The sequence below is a fragment of the Prunus dulcis genome, chromosome 4, assembly GCF_902201215.1.
Source record: "Prunus dulcis chromosome 4, ALMONDv2, whole genome shotgun sequence".
NCBI classification, from domain to species: Eukaryota; Viridiplantae; Streptophyta; class Magnoliopsida; order Rosales; family Rosaceae; genus Prunus; species Prunus dulcis.
The window spans coordinates 8,266,902-8,286,870 of record NC_047653.1 but is presented as its reverse complement, the minus strand read 5'-3'; the positions used below and the strand labels follow the sequence as shown (position 1 = coordinate 8,286,870).

The 19,969-nt window shown below is 37.5% G+C and overlaps 4 protein-coding genes across 8 annotated transcripts; 3 read left to right on the top strand and 1 right to left on the bottom strand.

Annotated features, from left to right (window-relative positions):
* The first annotated feature begins 1,083 nt into the window (after positions 1–1,083).
* On the top strand, positions 1,084–6,384 carry LOC117626131 (protein NARROW LEAF 1). The gene is made up of 6 exons (XM_034357783.1): positions 1,084–1,431; positions 2,438–2,945; positions 3,076–3,219; positions 3,730–3,970; positions 4,643–5,143; positions 5,681–6,384. The coding sequence occupies exons 2-6, from the start codon at positions 2,451–2,453 to the stop codon at positions 6,103–6,105; spliced, it is 1,806 nt and encodes a 601-aa protein (XP_034213674.1). The 5' UTR covers positions 1,084–1,431; positions 2,438–2,450; the 3' UTR covers positions 6,106–6,384.
* A 276-nt stretch (positions 6,385–6,660) lies between these two features.
* LOC117626762 (serine/arginine-rich splicing factor SR45) lies at positions 6,661–11,979 on the top strand. 3 transcript variants are annotated; one of them, XM_034358596.1, is made up of 13 exons: positions 6,661–7,002; positions 7,405–7,470; positions 7,736–7,824; positions 8,370–8,416; positions 8,523–8,603; positions 8,691–8,850; positions 8,938–9,148; positions 9,251–9,301; positions 9,903–10,019; positions 10,772–10,838; positions 10,952–10,983; positions 11,352–11,415; positions 11,656–11,979. In XM_034358596.1, exons 1-12 carry the CDS (start codon positions 6,791–6,793, stop codon positions 11,413–11,415), a joined length of 1,197 nt encoding a protein of 398 aa, XP_034214487.1. In that variant the 5' UTR covers positions 6,661–6,790; the 3' UTR covers positions 11,656–11,979. The 3 variants fall into 3 exon arrangements, with proteins under 3 accessions (XP_034214487.1, XP_034214489.1, XP_034214486.1); XM_034358595.1 differs by having other exon boundaries at positions 6,666–7,002; positions 9,248–9,301; XM_034358598.1 differs by lacking the exon at positions 10,952–10,983 and having other exon boundaries at positions 6,665–7,002; positions 9,248–9,301.
* A 128-nt stretch (positions 11,980–12,107) lies between these two features.
* LOC117626763 (protein Iojap, chloroplastic) lies at positions 12,108–15,374 on the top strand. The gene is made up of 5 exons (XM_034358599.1): positions 12,108–13,154; positions 13,710–13,836; positions 14,072–14,210; positions 14,319–14,407; positions 14,854–15,374. The coding sequence occupies exons 1-5, from the start codon at positions 12,909–12,911 to the stop codon at positions 14,973–14,975; spliced, it is 723 nt and encodes a 240-aa protein (XP_034214490.1). The 5' UTR covers positions 12,108–12,908; the 3' UTR covers positions 14,976–15,374.
* Positions 15,375–15,526: 152 nt separating this feature from the next.
* Positions 15,527–19,893, bottom strand: LOC117626760. 3 transcript variants are annotated; one of them, XM_034358592.1, is made up of 4 exons: positions 19,553–19,893; positions 17,439–18,508; positions 16,522–16,905; positions 15,527–16,091 (listed from the first exon to the last, which is right to left on the bottom strand). In XM_034358592.1, coding segments are annotated over exons 2-4 (1,431 nt in total). In that variant the 5' UTR covers positions 18,484–18,508; positions 19,553–19,893; the 3' UTR covers positions 15,527–16,089. The 3 variants fall into 3 exon arrangements, with proteins under 3 accessions (XP_034214483.1, XP_034214484.1, XP_034214485.1); XM_034358593.1 differs by having other exon boundaries at positions 17,439–18,865; positions 19,553–19,651; XM_034358594.1 differs by lacking the exon at positions 16,522–16,905 and having other exon boundaries at positions 19,553–19,651.
* Between the last annotated feature and the right edge of the window lie 76 nt (positions 19,894–19,969).

Sequence of the window (19,969 nt, the reverse complement as noted above, 5' to 3'; positions counted from 1 at the left end):
ATAAATGTGCTATGCCAATTTTCATTTCCTTAATTGTGCATACTCGAGGCTTTCACTGTGAGTGGTATTCTGCTCAGTTGGATGATTTGGAAATGTAGAAATCTGAATAGGCAAGGGAAAACCACAGTACAGTTCACAATCATCCAACTATATGGCTCTATCCTCCTTCCAATCTAAAGATAAATGTAGATGCTGGTCGATCGGCGAACGAGTTGAAAAGTCTGCAATACAAGATGTTGATAGCCTGAGAGCTATGTTCAATATATGGTCAAGTCTACTATATATTAGGGTAACACTTTGCTTGAGCCTTGCAGGCAAGGCAGAAAAGCTCAATAATCACATATTGTTGTAGATGATATGCCTTTTGTGGTGGCTGGCTTGACTTCAAAACCACCTTGTTAAGTTGTTCCCATGGTCATTCTGAATTAGTGGAAGTATTATTGTTATCAATATGCTATGGCCAATCTACTCTAATTTCACCAGTTTCCAAGATTCGCTAAATTCAAATGTTGACGTATATATAAATGAACACTATTTATGTTATTCCTAATTCCTGCAAATGAGAAATAATTCGTCAAAATTAGTGAAAATCAAGAGAAGGAGCGGAGTGTTTTTCTTTTACCCCTGCAAGGCGCTTATAGTTAAAGTAATCAAGTGTTAGGGGCTTGTAGTTAAAGTAATTAAGTAACATTTGAGATCTTATGTTCGAATACTCCATCTTCGAATATTATTATATAAAAAAATCAAGTGAAGTACTTTATGAGTGAAGATTCAATGGAATCCATCGTTGTGACATAAATATATATATATATATATATATATGTATTATAAAAAATGAATATTTGGAAGCATACGTGGCCATGGAGTAAAGATTTTTCAATTTTTTGCTGCAGTTAAACTCTTGATACAAATAGAAGAAAATCAGAACCCCTCATCTAATTTACAAGTTTTTCCAAAAACAATGTGGCATTACATTTATAAAAGAAAAATTCTTTTTATAATGAGACATTGACAAGTATTTGTACCTCGTATACGACAATGCTGTCGGAACTACAGAATCAGTTCAAGTTAAATGAGCCAATACAAATCAGACAGCTTCAAGACCCAAGTATTAGCACATAGCCCCCCACACTATGCACTATTTCCCACCAAACTCTCTTCCCCACAAAAAAAAAAAAAAAAACAAAGAATGTTAAAGTTCATTAAAATAAGCGCACAAGCTGTTAACTTTACCAGCTTTAATTTCATTGGTATTTTATAGCAGCAGCAACCACTCTGCTGCATACCAGCAAAGTGGCAATCCCAGAGGCTTTTGAGCCGATTCTTGCTCCAATTTGGCTGAATTTCTACTTGGGTTGGTTTGTTTGAAGGTGCTCTGTGACTGTGAGGTTCTGTTACAAGAACCCATTCCAGCTCTGCCATTACTGATCAGTGAGCTATCTTCTTTTAACTCATTCTAAGTCTTTGATTTTATGTTCAAATCATTTTTCTTTATTGCATGAGCTGATGATTGTTGTTCTCATGTCTGAAAAGGTTTGCTTTTTTGGTTTCTGCTGGGTTTTTGTTCTTTCTTCTTAATGAATTCCTTGTTATGTGTTGCCTGTGTGATTGGATTTCTGGAATCCGTTAAACATGGGTTGAAAATAAGTTTTTCTACTGTTGGTGTAAAAACTGAAACATTTTGGTCACAAGGAAGGTACAAGTTTCCATAGCACCTGGTCTTTCAGCAAGCTTCTTTGATAGCCTCCACTGGTTCTGCTATGTTTGGTCGGTGGTGAAGCTTAAGAGGCAAATGGAATGTGAAAGATTTTTTTATTTTTTTATTTTTTTAGAGTTTAACAGTGAATGTCGAAGTGAGTCTTAGTTTGACATTATTTTTTAGAGGGTTTTACATTATTTTTCTCTTCATTTATTCCATTTTTCTAGGCGACCAGACATAATTGGGGGGGATTATCATGCCTTTGTCAAATTTCATTACTCAATTTAAGGATTTTTTTAGTCTTAATCTTCATATGAATGATGCTAAAAAGTTGGATGGTGCTCCTAAAGTTGTTTCAGGGATTAGAGCACGCCTTTCGTGTATGTGTAGTGGAAAACATCATAATTATATATAATGGTAGACTTTTAAGTGTATTAACCCTGCTGTAGGGGGATGTTTCATAATCCACATTTTCATTTTGGGATTTCACCATTAAGGAAGTCATTAGTATATTTTGAGGCATGTCTTTACTTTGCAGAATATACTCTCAATTGCGGATTGCATGGTCCACCCATTTCCCATCATTTCTTCTGGACTTGTACTGTCTCACTTCATTTCTGACTACAAGTTTAACATGTGTTTGCAGCCTAAACTCTCCCTTTTTTCCCTGCTTATAAGTTATAATATTATTACCTTATAATTCTCCTCTTAAGATTTTTCATTATGTTATCGTGTTAGGCTAACTGGAAAGATGGAGCGGACCAGATTTAATATGAGGATGCGTTGTTCCGGTTCAACACCATCAGAGGAGTCAGTTTTAGATCTTGAAAGAAACTGTTACAGTCATTCTAATTTGCCTTCCTTAAGTCCACCAACACTTCAACCTTATGCATCAGCTGGACAGCATTGTGAGACCAGTGCTGCTTACTTTTCATGGCCTACCTCAAGCCGATTGAATGATGCTGCTGAAGAGAGGGCAAACTATTTCACTAATCTACAGAAAGGGGTCCTGCCTGAAACTCTTGGTCAATTGCCAAAAGGGCAGCAAGCGACTACATTGCTTGAACTGATGACTATAAGGGCATTTCATAGCAAGATTTTGCGGTGTTACAGTCTTGGAACAGCAATTGGGTTTCGTATTCGACGGGGTGTGTTAACTGACATACCAGCTATTCTTGTCTTTGTTGCCAGAAAGGTTCACAAGCAATGGCTCAGCCCGATACAGTGTTTACCCACTGCCTTAGAGGTCAAGAAAAAAATGTTAATTACAATTTAGTTATTCATTTAATTATTCAACAATTACTTTTTTGGGATTATCAACACCTGTTCCATATGATTTTATTTGTTTTTTAAAATACTCTTTTTAACTTAAGCAGGGTCCTGGAGGTGTATGGTGTGATGTGGATGTTGTAGAATTCTCATATTTTGGTGCACCTGAGCCAGCTCCCAAAGAACAATTGTACACAGAAATTGTAGATGATTTGCGTGGAGGTGATCCATGCATTGGCTCAGGTTCTCAGGTATGATTAGGTTACCTTCCAAGCTTACCTTCTTCCTATGAACTAATATAGGGATGGGAAATTGGAAATGCACTAGTTTTAACCTTTTTTAACAAAGCATGGCCATCATCTTTTGTGGAATTTCTAATATACGACAATAGTTAATCAAAAAATTTGAACTAGTTATTTATAAATCCAGCCTTGATTGAGGTTTCTTATTCTTCTATCTCATGTACCATGTCATTTGTCATAGTATTGAATCAGTAAACCAAATTCAATGGCATATTGGGTTAAGTCGAGAGCCAGTAGCTTGAGCTTAGAACAGTCAAATGTTAATTAGCCTTCTCCTGTTAAGCTAGATTTATTGAAGTGTCACACTTCTAAAATCTGGTACACTAGTGTTAGTATCTTAAGTAAATCCATATCTTATTCTATTACTGTGTACTGCATCACTGTTATTCCATCTTATTCTGGTATTCTTTTAAATCTGAATGCTGGTAAGTACTCTGTTTCTTTTTGCTTGTATTCAAGGTGGCAAGCCAGGAGACATATGGAACATTGGGTGCTATAGTAAGGAGCCAAACTGGCAATCGGCAAGTTGGTTTTCTCACAAATCGGCATGTTGCAGTTGACTTAGATTACCCAAATCAGAAGATGTTTCATCCCCTACCTCCTTCACTTGGACCTGGGGTATATCTTGGGGCAGTGGAGAGAGCTACCTCATTTATCACAGATGAGCTTTGGTATGGCATCTTTGCTGGAATTAACCCAGGTAAGAAGGATTCAAAAGTTGGTAATATAACCTACATTGCTTTTGGAGATGGATTCTATTACATTCTTTCTTCAGAGTGCTCATCAATCCAAATTTGAGTAGCTTGACTTTGTTACTTTGACCAGTTGGTCAATGGATGTCTACTTAGCTAAGTTGATCAAGCTCTAGTAAAGATATTCACAGATTAAATTTAAAGATTACAAGCAGAATATTTAATATTGCTGCATCAGTTTTTACTTAATCTATTGTTCTATAGCTTCACCTGTCCCAGCCTTTTTGATGCCTGGCAAAAACATCAAGATGATGCCAAATTGCCTGTTTAACTCATGTATTGTATGCTTGCATGCGTGTTGCATGTCACCAGTAAACACTATAATGCTTTTACCTTGAGTCCTGTTTTCTCTTATTTGTATCTACTGATGATGCCTTAGGCACCATGGTTGGGGATGCACTCGCCCTATTGGCCCATTTCAACCTTTTTTTTTTGGAATCCTTTATCAAAGTCTGGCACAACATTTTGGTAATTAACATAAAATTATGTGGTTTGATTATTTAATGGTAAGGCTATCTTTCCTTAGGCTTGCTAATACCAGAGACAAACACATTTTTTAGAAGAGAGAAGGAAAGGAAGGAAGAGAAACACTTATTCATCCGGATTTCATGTTATTGCAGAGACATTTGTGAGAGCAGATGGGGCATTCATTCCTTTTGCTGATGATTTTGACATGTGTACTGTTATTACATCCGTGAAAGGAGTAGGAGAGATTGGTAATGTTAAGATAATTGACTTGCAGTCCCCAATCAGTACGCTTATTGGAAAGCAGGTGATGAAGGTTGGAAGAAGTTCTGGCTTGACTACTGGAACTGTATTGGCCTATGCCCTCGAGTACAATGATGAGAAAGGCATATGCTTCTTAACTGATTTTCTTGTTGTTGGTGAGAACCAACAAACATTTGACCTTGAAGGAGACAGTGGGAGCCTCATAATATTAAAAGGCGAGAATGGGGAGAAGCCACAGCCAATTGGGATCATATGGGGTGGTACTGCTAACCGAGGCCGACTTAAATTGAAAATTGGTCAACCTCCTGAGAATTGGACAAGTGGAGTTGATCTCGGACGTCTTCTCAAACTCCTTGAACTCGACCTCATTACAACTGATGAAGGTGTTAAAGGTTTGTGCTTTGGGATTGCCTTTATTTGCTGGTTCCCCCTTGATTAGTACTTGCCAATTTTCAACTTTTTATTTGTAGTTGGTCTGCATATTCATTCTGATTTTCTGCGCTCATGTTCCTTGCATATAATTAAAAACTCAAATTTGTGGGGTGCATAGACTAAGATAAACCTTTAAACTTGGATGCATTTATCATTTAGAGTTTGACAAACCCTCATAATATTAAAATATAACAGTATGATTTCTCATATTATTATTATTATTATTACTATTATTACGAGGGGAGCAATGCATTTATTCTCATGGTTGAACTTGAAATGAAGTTTGGCATGATTGCTCTTCAAGAAGCTGAGACCATATGCGGATATACGATCAATGAAGATAATGCACAGATAAGGAAAACTGTGTTCATGGGTAATGTATTGTGATGTATGTCAAAATGATGGTGAAGAGCAATATTTTATAATGTTAATACAGACAAATGAATACATATGATGTACATGCCTTAATTACAATTCTATGTAAATGTTACCTGTAGTGGCAGTACAAGAACAAAGGACTGCTTCGGCAACAGCAATTGGGTCGACTGTCGGTGACTCTTCCCCTCCTGATGGGATGCTTCCAAAGGAAAGACCTGAGGAGAAGTTTGAGTCACTGGGTCTCCAAATTCAGCATATCCCTTTAGAAGCTGAACCCAGCAGCTCACTGTCCTTGGTGGAGACAGAGTTTCATCTGGAAGATGGTATCAAGGCGGTTCCTAGTGTTGAACATCAATTTATACCAAGCTTCCTCGGAGGATCCCCACTACATAAAAAAAATCAGATGGGTAGAACAGTTTCTGAGAATCTCTCGTCACTGAGGAATGGTTGCGACGAAGATATTTGCTTTTCACTGCAGTTGGGTGACAACGAAGCCAAGAGAAGACGTTCAGGTGCTTCGACCAGTGCTGAAGAACCAAAATGAACTTGATTACTACTGGCTTAAGCTTGGCGAACCAACCCATTTTGCATGCCAGGAACCCTATGTTAAGATTTGCTAACCCTCAGTGAGGTATTATGTTGCAAGTATAAATTTCAAGCTCAAACAACGTGCATGTCTGGTTGACTTGGGTACAAGTAAACATTTGTAATTTTGTTATAGAGCAATTGTGATCCAGCTCTCATGTTGAGCTTTTGAATATGAAGCTTTGGAGTATGGACATGCCATCATAATTTTGGATCCAATACTCCTTGTCACCTTAAATTTGTTTTTCTTATGATCTGTCGGTATGAACATCAATTTTTACATACGAAAGCGAAACCCCGAAGTGGAGAAATTTTGTAGCGGGACTGTTGCAGTGTCACGTGGTGTTACTTTTTTTGTGAATACTTGTTAAAAGTATAAAATCATCTCGTTATAGTGTTAGTAACTCCATCTATCAATATAAATTTTATTTCCCCCAAAAGGTCAAGGTAATAAAAAATATATAAAAAAAGAACTACCAGCGCGAAACAATACTTGACAAAATTTGCCACCCTGACCTCGTGAAAGTTGAAAACCCTTGTTAATAGAGGCCTCTCACAAACATAACATAAAACCACTCTCTCTCTCTCTCTTGGCCACTCACCACTCTACCAGGGATTTATCTAGGGTTTCGTCTCTGTCAGCCATGGCGAAGCCAAGCCGAGCCCGTCGCTCGCCACTTTCAGGCTCCGGTTCTGACTCATCGTCACGCTCCCGCTCGCGTTCGCGCTCCTTCTCAGGCACCGACTCGCGCTCCAGCTCGCATTCTCGCTCTCGATCTCGCTCCAGGTCCTTCTCTTCCTCCTCTCCGTCCCGGAGTGGCAGCTCTCGTAGCCGAAGCCCTCCCTCCAAAAAAAGGTTCGAATTTTTTTATTTTGCTTGTTAATTTGACACTCTAGGGTTTTGTATCTGCTGTTTGGTTGCCTAGAAAGTGCGGAGAAAATTTATGAAGGAAATTTAGCAATTTATATGAGCGTGGACATTTCGTCACAATGTATGGGTATATTTTTTAAGTTGGCAGGAATTAATTCTGGTTGAAATAAAAAATATTGAGACTTGAACACAAACTGCAATTATGAGTTGATTAATTGGAGAGGTTAGAGCAGCCTAACATGTAATTTATATTTTTAACCATGCACCTTTGTTTTTTCTTTTTTAGTCTTTTTGTCGTGTTTTAGTTTAATTGCGGAATTTCGTATATTGAGGTTCGCATTAAGAAATTTTATTTTCTGATGCTAAGTAAACTGATTTATTTTTCAGTCCTGAAGTTGCTAGACGAGGTCGTTCTCCACCACCACAAGCTAAAAAGGCATCTCCACCCCAAAGGTATATAGTTTTAGCATTGTTTCAGTTTTTCCTTTAAATATCTGCGGGTTGTAGTTTTTACTACTTTGGAAATGAGTTTTCTCTTAGAAACTTTATTTTCAACTTGATACCTGGGGTCTTGTTGGTATTCAGTTCGGGCTGGACTTCATTATATTCAGATCATACATTTGTCTGGAGTACATCCACTATGTTTCCATTCACAACCCTCATAAATTTCATTGTATGTGAATGCACGTCTCATATTTGCTAACACGTTACATTTCAGGAAAGCTTCTCCAATTCGCGAGTCACTTATTCTTCACATTGACCAGCTTACGAGGAATGTGCATGAAGGCCATTTACGAGAAATATTTTGTATGTTTTCTTTTGTTTCTTTTAATATTTGAATTATTTTTGCATCATGAGAATTATGTTGGTTTAATACACGTAATTCTGGAGTCGATTCTAAGCAATTTCCGTTTACAATTTTTTTGGACATCATAGTCTATAACGTTTGCCACATTGCGACAATTTAAAAAACTAGCCAGAGGGAATGAAAATTTTAAAATATTTAGAAGTGTTTCTCTACCTTATAAGATTCTCAGATCAGCCTCCAGGACAATTTGAATTGTTATATCTTTTGAAGTCTTATTCTTTCCAGAAAAAAGTTTTTGTTATCTTTGTGCAAAATTTCCGTAGGACCTATTTCAAGCAACTGTAAAAAGTAGCTACTATGACTTCAAATTTAGGTGCCATTTGTCTTACAAGTATCTTGTACTCTGCAGCACTGATCCTAAGCTCAGATTTGAATACCTATGTATGAAAAGTTGTTACATCATTAGCTCATATTTTTGTTTTTAAATGTTCAGATGAACTGGGCTGTAGGCAGTGTATCTCATCCAATTATATATTTTTTGTAGGTAACTTTGGTGATGTTGTCAAAGTGGAACTGGCAATGGATCGTGCTGTAAGTCCATGCCAGATTTAATTCTTGATTTTGACGTATCTTGTTTTGGTACAATTGTGTAAAGCTAGTTTTTTTTTTTTTTTTTTTTTTTTTTTTTTTTCTGCAGGTTAATCTTCCAAAAGGATTTGGATATGTTGAGTTCAAGACGAGAGCAGATGCTGAAAAAGCACAGTTATATATGGATGGCGTAAGTTTTCTCGAAGTGTGGGAGTATAAATAGTTTCTCTAATCTGACCATACATTGAATATGATGTGTTTAAATACCTTGTTTCAGGCTCAAATTGATGGTAATGTAATCCGAGCGAGGTTTACATTACCTCAGCGTCAGAAGGGGTCACCGCCACCTAAGCCTGTTTCCGCTGCTCCAAAGAGAGATGCTGTGAAAACTGATGGTGTCAATGCTGACAAGGATGGACCGAAGCGACCAAGGGAAGGTATAATCTTTACATTTGATACTTTTTGTGACGTTGCATATGTTTTTGTCTACGATGTGAATGATAATTATGACTTAATGATATCAGCTTCTCCTCGTCGGAGGCCACCTCTCTCACCACGAAGGAGATCCCCTGTAGCTCGCAGAGGTGGATCTCCAAGACGACTGCCAGATTCTCCACCACGTCGTCGTGCTGGCTCTCCTGCTCGTCGTGGTGATACTTCTCCAAGGAGGAGGCTTGCATCTCCATCTAGAGGTCGTTCTGGATCTCCGCCACCAAGGCGACGTTCCCCTGTTAGGTATGTGCAATGACTAAATTTTGCATCTTTACATGTTAAGTTGTTGAGTTTTTGTGAATAGTGTTTGACTAATTATCTTCTGGATATGACTTCTCCAAGAAGGATACGTGGCAGTCCCATTCGTAGACGCTCTCCTTTTCCTCCAAGGCGCCGGTAATTTTTTATCTTTTTTCTTTGGCACTTCAAACTCTTCACAAATTAGGGGCTTCAAAATTGAAGCTATCGCTTTTCACAGACCATGAATTTCTGTGGAATTAAAAAAGACATACTACTTCTGGTCATATTTTACTGGTTCTTCCAGTGGACAATGTTAGTGAATGCATATCGATGCCATCGTAACACAAGTATTTCTTCCAACAGTTTTGGATGTTATCACCTTGCAGATAAAGTTCTGGAATGTATTTATCAAAAGCAATGGGAAGCGATGATTGTCGAAGCTCAAATAATTTTGATAAATGAAAAGAACCAAATGAGTAACATAGATGACCCCTTTAGGTTTTTTTGATAAGTAGGACAGCTCCTAAAAACCAATGCTTTCAGCATGGAATTTACATGCACAGCCATGCACCACTTTTTAATACTAATCTAGGTGGCTCGTCATGAATTGCAACAAAGATTGATGTCACTATATCAAATGTGCTTATAAATACGAGTTTGTTAGGCTGGTTTTTATTTTCTTTGTGGAAATAACTTTGTTGGGTTATTTTGAGTCTACACTTTAGGTTTAATCTTATAAAAATATTTAATTCTTCAGTTCACCTCCTAGACGGGTTCGTAGTCCTCCCAGAAGGTCTCCAATCAATCGTAGGCGTAGCCGGTCTCCTAATCGTAGGCTTGCTCGATCACGATCAAGGTCAATCTCGCCGCGGAGGTAACATTAAAATATCCAAGTCTTATGAAGTATAGCTTTTTGTTTGAACTGGATCATTGTTTATTTTTTTTTCCTTTTTTATAATTTCATTTCGTGATTGTTCTTTACCATTTTCATGTTCTCTATTTGTTGAAGTTATTAAATTCATTGAGTTCAGATATTTATAATATTTATTCATATTTTGATGCAACTAGTGTTTGACATGATGTGTTGATGTATCTTTCTTGAAGAGGGCAGTGGTTTGTGGTTGAGACATTCAGTTGATGTTGTCGACCATTTCTTTAACTTATTTTAGGTCATTGGTAGTTGTAATCTCTCTCGCTGGGCGATTGGGTAGGGTATGAAACATATGATGAGTGTGCATGTGCTCATTAGGTGTGTCGAATACAGAACTTTATTATGTTGAATGAATAATGGATGCATAAAGTAAATCTGGTCAGTCATTTAGTCATATGGATTACTTTAAACTCCTGGTATCTCGATGTGTATTGTTTACTATATATGTTTTGATAATTATCTATTATGTACTATTTTTTGCCCCTTTTTAGATGAGTTAATGTTTTTCATTTATATTGCCAAAATACCTTTAAAAGTTCTTAGTCTGTCATGTTATTTTGAAGGAATAGAATATGTTTGATATCTTGTTTAGTTTTTTAAATTACTGACTTTCCCTCGTTAATTTCCTGTCATAAGTTTGTTATTACTCTGGAGTCTAATGTGCCTGCATTTTTTTGTTGCTTGTCTTTGACCAGAGGTCGAGGACCAGCTACTAGACGTGGGAGGTCGTCATCATACTCTGGATCACCTAGTCCACGGAAGGTTTGTGCTTGCTAGTTAGTGTTTTTTTTTTTGGACGAATGTTTGTTAGTTTGTTTAGATAGAGAGCTTAGCTTCTGGGATACCGTACACGGGTTAATTCTTGCAATTTGCAGGTACCCCGAAAGATATCTCGTAGTCCAAGAAGGTAATGTTTTTTATCAATTTCTTTTTAAAGTTTTGATCTGAATGAGTTTCACTCCATGTTTGTTCAAATCTATTTTAGGATCTCACCATCATATGAATTTGCTTGTATTTGCCTATGTTCTTTCATCTTTATTGTATATTATTTGTCATGAATACCTATAAATGTCTTATTCGTAATCTGTTTACGTCTGAGCATTTTTCTATAGTTTCATTGGATACATGTTTATCTACGAAATTTGTGCTTAGTACTTGTTTTTTAACTTAAAAAAATTCTCGTGTTTCTGTGGGACTGGTGGGTTGTTTGGTTTTTAAAAGATCTGGTACTTGGCTTTAGCTTCTTGTTCTTATGGTGGAGGGTGTTTTATGCAGGTCTTTGAGGAGAAGAAGCAGTAGCAAGAGCAGCAGCAGCAGTTCACCTCCTCGTAAGCCATAGGTAAGTGCTCTCTCTCTCTCCCCATAAATCTTTATCTTTATTCTTTTATAAATCTTATTTTGGTTTCATTGATAAAAATCCATATCTAATCGTATTGAAAACACAGTTGGGCTACGTTATTTAGATTTAGTACCTGTTCTTATGCAGTAGCTTAAAAAAGATAGCTCATGATTTCTGCGGGCTAGGTGGATTGTTGATGATTGGTTTTAGCTTGTTCTAATGGGAGGGTGCTTGTTGTAGGTCTTTTACGAGAAAAAAGCAGTAGCTCTTCCCCCTCCCTCTTGCACTCAGTAGCCATGGATATGTAGTATCAAGATTCGCTTAGAGTAACTGATATTCTCGGAGTTCATATTTCTTTTCGCGTTGATTATGAGCCAACAGGGTCCAGTTGTGCCATTTTGAGCTAATCTTTTAGTTGCTTAACTTGTTTATTTCCATGACTCTATCCACATAATGTGGGAACGAAGTATGTTGCTTGATTGAACGTTGGTAAAAATCTATTGTATAAACAGATGTGTATGATATGAATTTATTTATTTTTAAAAAGCAAGGTGGTGTCATGAATTGCATGGTTGAATTCTCCAAATTTTCTGTCCCAATAAAATTGAGGCAATCTGATTTAGTGGAAGGAGAGTGATTGTCCGCTGTTTTTCCCATCGTTGGTCAAACTGCCCAATATTATAGTGACTCCAAAAAATAAAAACATTAAAGTTATTTGCTGCATTAGTTTTAGCCTTCAGTTCCCGAAAGATGTAAGTTAACCTGGAAGCGACAAGTGAAAACTCGTTTCGTTGTATAGCATTTCTCATAAGAGTACACAACATTCATTACATTATGGAGAAAAAGGGAATTTGTGCGATGGATGGTGAATGACAAACCTGATTGCTTTCCCATTGAAATCAAACGTATTTTGCTTTTGAAATATAGAATCTGGCTTAACTTTTTGAAGAAAAAGAACATGGCCATGAACCTACGTTATTATGGATCCTTCGTGACTGTCGAAACACTGATTGGAGAGGTCGTGATTTTAGCTACTGAGCATTTAAAACTGTCATGATCACAAATCTCCCAGATTTACGATATATATTCTTTGCAAATGATTGCACGTATTTAAAATTTATCTTTTAATATCTCGTACACGATGATGCACTACATTTTAGAAAAATTAGAAAGAAAAAGGGTAGTTTATTAGGAATGTAGTTACTACATTTTGACCTAAAATTATTTTTCTTTTCTTGTTCTTTAACAAAAAAAAAATAAAGAAGAAAACCCGATTTTCTTTAAACCAAAATAAAGAAAAATCGAAAGGATAAATTGGGCTGATCAGGAGGACAGTGTAGAGTGGTGGAGTTGCGTAAAACCCAACCCAAAGCCCAAAGTTCCCAAACCCAGATATGCTTTGATACTACTAGATACCTGCTGCTGCTATCTATCTAGCGAGTGTATTTGCTCTCGTCTTCAAAATTCTGGGCAATCGTACCAATAGAGCTACAATGGCGGTGCTCATTACGCTGTCTTTCGCCGGAGCTGGCCCCGGCTACCGATTCGATGCCCTCCAGAAACTGGGTCGACTTGAACCGAAGCTCTGTCAAAGTTCCACCAAGCCTTTTTCTCATAAATGGTTCCACTGCAAGTGTTTTTGGCAAGAACCCAGAAGCAAGAACCTAACGTTGAAGTCAAGGGAATTGCGAACATTGCGTTTGGCTCGTGGGAAAGAAGCTGAAGATAGTTTCGCTTCGGTACGTTATTTCGTTTTTCTGTTGTCAAAATTATGTGAGCTGGTTTTGGTTTCGAATTGTGTAGCTGTTTAGTTCCAAAAAGAACAAAGTTATGAAACAAGTTTTGGTTTGGCGTTGTATTAGAATGAATATTTGAAGCTTACCTTGTAGATGCTCTACTCAAGTAAAAGCCACAATGATTTTCCATTCTGCCTTCGATATCTTTAGTTGTATTTGAATCTGTCATACAAACACTTATGAATTTCACTTGTGGTCTCACTGAAATTCCTTAATATAGATTGCTCCGTTTTCTCCTTTTAGACTTAGTATATCAAAAGCTTCTTGGTGAAAACCTGGCTGAGAAAATATCTCCTTTATGTTCCTTGTTGTGCGTGAGACCTTGACTTCTTATTTGCTTGTTGAGGGAGTCAAAGGGTATGGTTATCTCTCTTCCAATTTTGGCCAGTTTTAGCGTTCCGCTACGAGTTGGTCCATGCCAAATTTACCTAAAGGAAAAGAAAAAAAAAATTGTAAGTCTGAACATTGACAGCTTATTGCTAATCCATGACATTGCAGAATGTAAGTGAAGATACCGACGATATGTTTGACGACTTGTTTGATAGATATGGAAAAGTGGTATATCAAAGCAACGACAGGATGTCTCCTAGCACAGAGCTTGATGACGATGCTGAAAGCTTATCATGTAAGTTCATATCACAATCAATTTGAGCAAAGACTCTTTGCAGTGTGACAGATGTAGATTTTATTTTGTTTTTGTTTTCCTCTCAATTTTGACCATAATGTTGCATAGGTGTTGATAAAATATTCTTTCCAGTTTTCATGTATTACTCTTTGGCCGTATGAAATCAAACTTTCAAAGTGCTTGATATGCTTATTGTATGCAACTTATTATTAATAATCTCCTGCAATCTCTTTAGTTGCTGTAGAAGTGGCCAGTGTTGCAAATGATGTAAAAGCAGGAGATATAAAGGTCCTATTTGTGAAGCCTCTTGTGTATTGGACTCGATTTTTTATTATTGCCACAGCATTTTCTCGTCCGCAAATTGACGCAATTGGGTATGCGCTTCACATTTAAGTTTATGATTGTTTATGTTCGATTTGCATGCTAAATTATGAGACAGACTTGGAAGCAATATTTGATGGACTTTTTATGCCGCAATTTAGGTCCAGGATAAGAGATCTGGCAGAGACAAAGTATGGAAGAGTTCCATCTGGGGACTCAAAACCCAACTCATGGACCCTGTTGGACTTTGGTATGTATGATTCCTTTATTTTCTTTTCTTTAAGTAAATTTCAGGTTAGTTTTGTGAAAATTTTCCTTCAAATTTCTAGCTGCAATTGGAAGACATTGACAACTTGACTTTGCAAACTAGATGTTCACTTAATTATGGTCAACTGGGATGATACCTGTGTACTATGATCCACATATAAGGCTTTTTAATCTTTAGGACTCGTATCTTGGTTGTCATAACCAACCTCATGACGCTGGGGTCCTTGAGAATTATAATGTTGTCAATATCAGGAATTTAACTCTCTCTCTCTCTCTCTCTCTCTCTCTCTCTCTCTCTCTCTCGCACAAATAGGGGTCTGGCAATATGCGGTTGGTGTGTCTTTCTAGAATTTTTAAACCTGCATGCTGAAAAGTTCTTTAAGAATTCTTGATCTTACACGAAATTCTTGACATGTGTCTTAATTCCAGGTGATGTTGTTATTCATATATTTCTTCCGCCACAGCGAGCTTTCTACAACTTGGAAGAATTCTATGCTAATGCTACGCCCGTTGAATTGCCTTTTGAAAACCAGCCACCATTTCGAGGCTGAGAAAGGCCTTTAATTTGCCCGACAAATCAAACTGAGTGCTAATGGGTGCATTGGATGGCTGGCTAGAGCGGCTCTTTGAACCTCTGCCAGTTTTGGACTCTTGTTCTACTGTCTCATTTGCAGAGTGACAGAATGGTACTGAACACTGTTTCTGGGCCAGCCTGATATTACTTTGGATGCCAATTATGAGAGGAGCAATAGGCACGGTATAATTGTGCAAGCATCAATGCGACTTTACATTCTAGTTATGGTTCTAAGGAGTACTTCTGTTTCCTCGGGGCTTCGGAAAGGCCCGAGGCTTGTATATGTAATTGACCATGTTAAGAATCTTGAAACACTGCTAGTCAGTGTCATTTTACATATTTATTTACGGTGATATATAAGTAGCATTTTCATCTACCCCGTGTTAATCACCCTGTAGTTTTCCTGTTAAATTTGGATATCAAGAAAAATGATCTCCTTAAGACGCATGCCACATGCATCTGTATATGAACCAATGAAAACTTACTTTGGTATGAAAATTCTGCAAAAGAGTTTATTGATCTCCAACATATTTAATACTATTTCCATATTTCTATTGTGCTCTGCCATTAAACTGACCAGCGGATCAGGGAAGCTGTATGTACACAACAACAACAAAAAAGAGTACATGATAAATTTACAGCAAGATTCTGTTTCTTTCTCTCTTTATTGATCTATAACTCACAGTTCCTGCCTCTGTGGAAAGCATTCGAAATTCGAATAAACACTGTAGTATTACAGCATCAAAATCAACATGATATGAGAGGTGCAAATAAAATTCCAAAATCCCCCTCCACTCCTATCCATATGATCCTCAGCTCTTCACTGATTCCATTGCCTTTTTAGAGTGCAGCACAATTGATATAAGAGCAGATGAAGGTTCCACATCCATTTTGTTCACCTTGTCAACTATTGAAATGAAGGAACATAAACTTTTCTCAAGAATGCCTATTTACAAAACAGAAAACTGGACTATGAGTAACGATTGTCATCCCATGAGAATCACATGTGAAGGAGGACCACATGCTTCTGGTGGCCATGTATTGGAAATTACAGGTACTAAAGGTCGGCCAGGAAAGGCAAGCCGAAAAGTTCCTGCAGAAGAAGATGATGAATATTAGTTCACATAGTAACCATCAGTGGAAATAGGGAAAGGACAAAGGTGCAACCCAAATGACCTAAATTAGGGAAAGACATACAACACAAAACTAACTGTTCAATTCTGTGTCGTATTAATAATTATCCACAGAACTACTGCACAACAAGTCTCACCATTGTCAAAACTTTTTCTTCTTTACTAGTGCTACCACAAAGATAAGTATATAACTTCTATTTCTAACACAATCTTCAGACACTCTGTTTCATTAGCATATATATCCTATAATAACTTCACAGTAACATGGATGAAAAGAAAGCATGTGTGATTGTCTGCGAAGCATTGAACCAAAGAGAGGAATCTAATGTGCAAGTATGCTCGGTTATTCAGATACAAACTTTTTTACTTGATTACTTGAATGGCACTTACAATTACAATTAACCGAGTGTTGACTGGCCTGTCCTGGTTCAGTTAGACTTAACTCCATTTCATGAGTAGCTGTCCAACCAGGTTCATATGCTTCAAGGAAACCAATCTTTGCCTTATTGGGTAGATCATGGGGATGAACAAATGGCACTCCATGTGGCCACCCAATCTCCATTCTTATATTGGCACATGGGCTATCAAGTGTGAGAATATGATTCTCACACTCCTTCAGGTTGCAGAACCTCAGCTTGATTCCCTTCTTGTCTGCAATGTCCTGAACCCTTTCCTTCAGAACTCTCTGGGCCTCAAGCCTTAATCTCTTGGAAGGTGGCAGAGGTTTTGATCTCGAATCATTCTTCCTCCTCCTTAACAAAGGCTTCATAGATCCTGTACCAGCATTTCATCGATCCAAGGACCTGCTGTTAAAAGCTTCTCACTAAGAGCTACTCATACAGAGAACACACGTAATCCAACATCAACAGGATTCATGAGATGGAGAGAATTTCTAGAAGAAAGAACTAGATTGAAGATCCTTGTTTCTGACAACAGGAATGCAAAAACTATTAAGTAGACCCAAAAGCTAAGGTCTATAATTATATTTCCCTTTTTCTTTCCTTTCACTTAAAATCAAATAGCATTTAGATAACAGAATATCAATTATACAACACCCTACTAAGAAATATTAGAAGCCAAATTCACTGATTAAACTTATTTTTGGTGTGTCCACCTGATTCAGTGAAAAACCAGTCCTGTCTAAAAGAAAGAAAGAAAAAAAAATCTTTGACGCGTATATGACAAGCCGGAACAATGACGAACAGACAACCAAAGTAGTTATGAAAAATATTAAAAGTAGCATTCATGAAATTAATCTATGGTATATAAACAAGCAGCCAATGGTAAAAAGATTAAATGCAGCATACCTTCTTGGGTTGCATGGAAATTGAAACTTTGAAAACTCTGTCTGTTGAAAAGTTGATCGGTTGGGTGAGATCTCTGCATAAAGTCATCGACCGGAACTGGCAGCTGGAACTGAGCTTCAACTCCATGACCAGCATCTCTCATCTCTGAACAACTGAGACTGGTCATGGATTTAGGCATGAGTTTAAAAGCCAAAGAACATCGGCCAAACAAGTTGCTCTGAATATTAGTAGTCTCTGTTCTTTGCAGTGCAGGGTTGACATATCCAGCAGTTGCCTGATAGAGTGCAAGGCCAGGGTAAACAATAGCTTCTTGGGGACCAAGATCTTCATCCACAAGAACCCAACGACCCTGAAAGTCCTTTATGTGCAGACCTGCCTTGTCTGACTTGACAAGAGATATCAAGCTTTTGTCAACTTGATGCTCATGGTCAGAAAACATAACCAACTGGCCATCCTCTTGAGTCGTAAAATTATGGTGTTGTGCTCCCTGAAATGATGGTCTTGTATGACAGCAGACAGACAGTACTGAAGAAGATATTTCCCCATTTCTTAAGGGAACATTATCAAGTACTTTAGTAAATGGTGAGCTCCGCAAGTTCAAATAGAAGCTGATAGCATCCAATATATCCCGAGCTGCCTTTCCAAGCAGTGAAAATATATCTGGTAAACCTGCTGGAGGAAATTCCATTGTGTTGTTGGGCTCTAAGGGAGTGAGTCCAGGTCTGTAATCATAGGTTTCTAGCCACAATTGAGGATCTGCATAATAACCGGAAGTCTTGCACCAGTCACGAGGGTCATTAGTATTAACCATATCTGCAGCTGGGTATGATGCTTTTTGGTGGAAGTAGAGGCGAGCCGAATCTAAACCAGATCTCAAAAGAGCCCCATCACTTACTGGAAATTGAATGATGGCAGCAGAATATTGAGCTAGTGACTGCGACAAAGTTGAAACAGATAGTTTGTATGAATCTGATGGAAGACCTTCAGCAGGAGCGAGATCAGTTAGCTTCACACGAGCCAGAGATGGCAGGCCATTACCTGCCATGAAACCCTTCTGGTATACTTGCTACCTGATTTTGAAGAGAGGTATGTAGCAATCAACAGCATAGGTTACCACTGAAATAACTCATAAATTAATAAAATGAAAAAAAAAAAAACATCATTATTCATCAAGCAAGATCTTTTTCTTCTTCTTCTTTTTCCCTTAATGAGTATTCAGAAATCCCTTGACCCTTAAGTTGAAACCACAAGAACTGAACCATCTACATATTGTAAAAAATGCACATGAAGCATATACATATGAATAGATACATCATTTTACATAGAAAAAAGGCTCTCCTAAAGTCCTTAAAAACAGTCTTGCTTCTCATCCTCCAGTACGTCGCATGCGGCAGGGACATCATTTGACATATGTGAGTCATACTTAACTAGAAAGATCAGAACACATAAAAGTTATTTAAAGAAATAAAATTGTTTTCATTAAGTTTTGAATATCAAAGCATCTACATTTATATATGACAGGACGACATAATAAGCTCCATAACAGTCAGAAAATTGAAGGTGCTAACCAATATATGCCACAATGTCATCTAAACTTAACACAAACGTAACTGTGTGGTGAAAGGTAAAAGGTAAAGGACTGTCTGATTCGAAAAATAAAGAAAAAGAAAAGGTAAAGAGCTACAAAACTGAAGACTATATGCTAGAGCATAGACCGGAGACACCAGAACAAGCTTGCACCCATATTTCTTTTAACCATAATTCCCTATAGGTAGTCTGGCTTGATACAGAAAGAGTGAAAATCTTTACATAAAAAACCTGGTGCAACGATGAGCCTGTCCATTGAGAGTTATCCAACCGTTGAAATGTTGCTTTTGTTTCAGAACTTATTTTCCCTCAACCTTTTAACCAGTTGCCAACAATTTTTAGCTTCAATTATAGTACCCATGAAGCAATTCATTTCAAAAAGTGACAAAACTGGACAAATTTGTTTCCTTTATTTCATGTAATGTAACCAAATGGTTTAAGAACATGACAAATTCCTAATTATCAAAACAAGCCCAAGAATACAGAGAGAGAGAGAGAGAGAGAGAGAGAGAGAGAGAGAGACTGACCTTATTCAAAGAAAATGTTGAAGAAGCCTACCCAGAAATTTTAATGCAAGGAAGATTAGGGTTTTACAGAGGGAAAGAGAATAGAAGAGAAGAGAAGAGGAGAGGTTATGTGAGAACAGTGGTGTTCTTTTTTAATTACAATTTACAAGGAACATTTGATTTGATGATGTGATGATAACGAAAACTTGGTGAGGTGGAAATTTTGGATTTTGAACTGACACAAGAAGAGTCGTCAAATGCCATCTCAGCAATCGGCGGCGGGACTTGGTGGATCGAAGTCCTCCTTCTACCACTGTCTTCCAAAACACTTTTTGCATCTAAAAATTGATGGAAAATGCTTTCCAACTTGATTTCTTTTTTCCAATTTACTCAAATCTGGCAGTGAGGTAGATCACTAGGGAGTATAGCCGAGCGGCT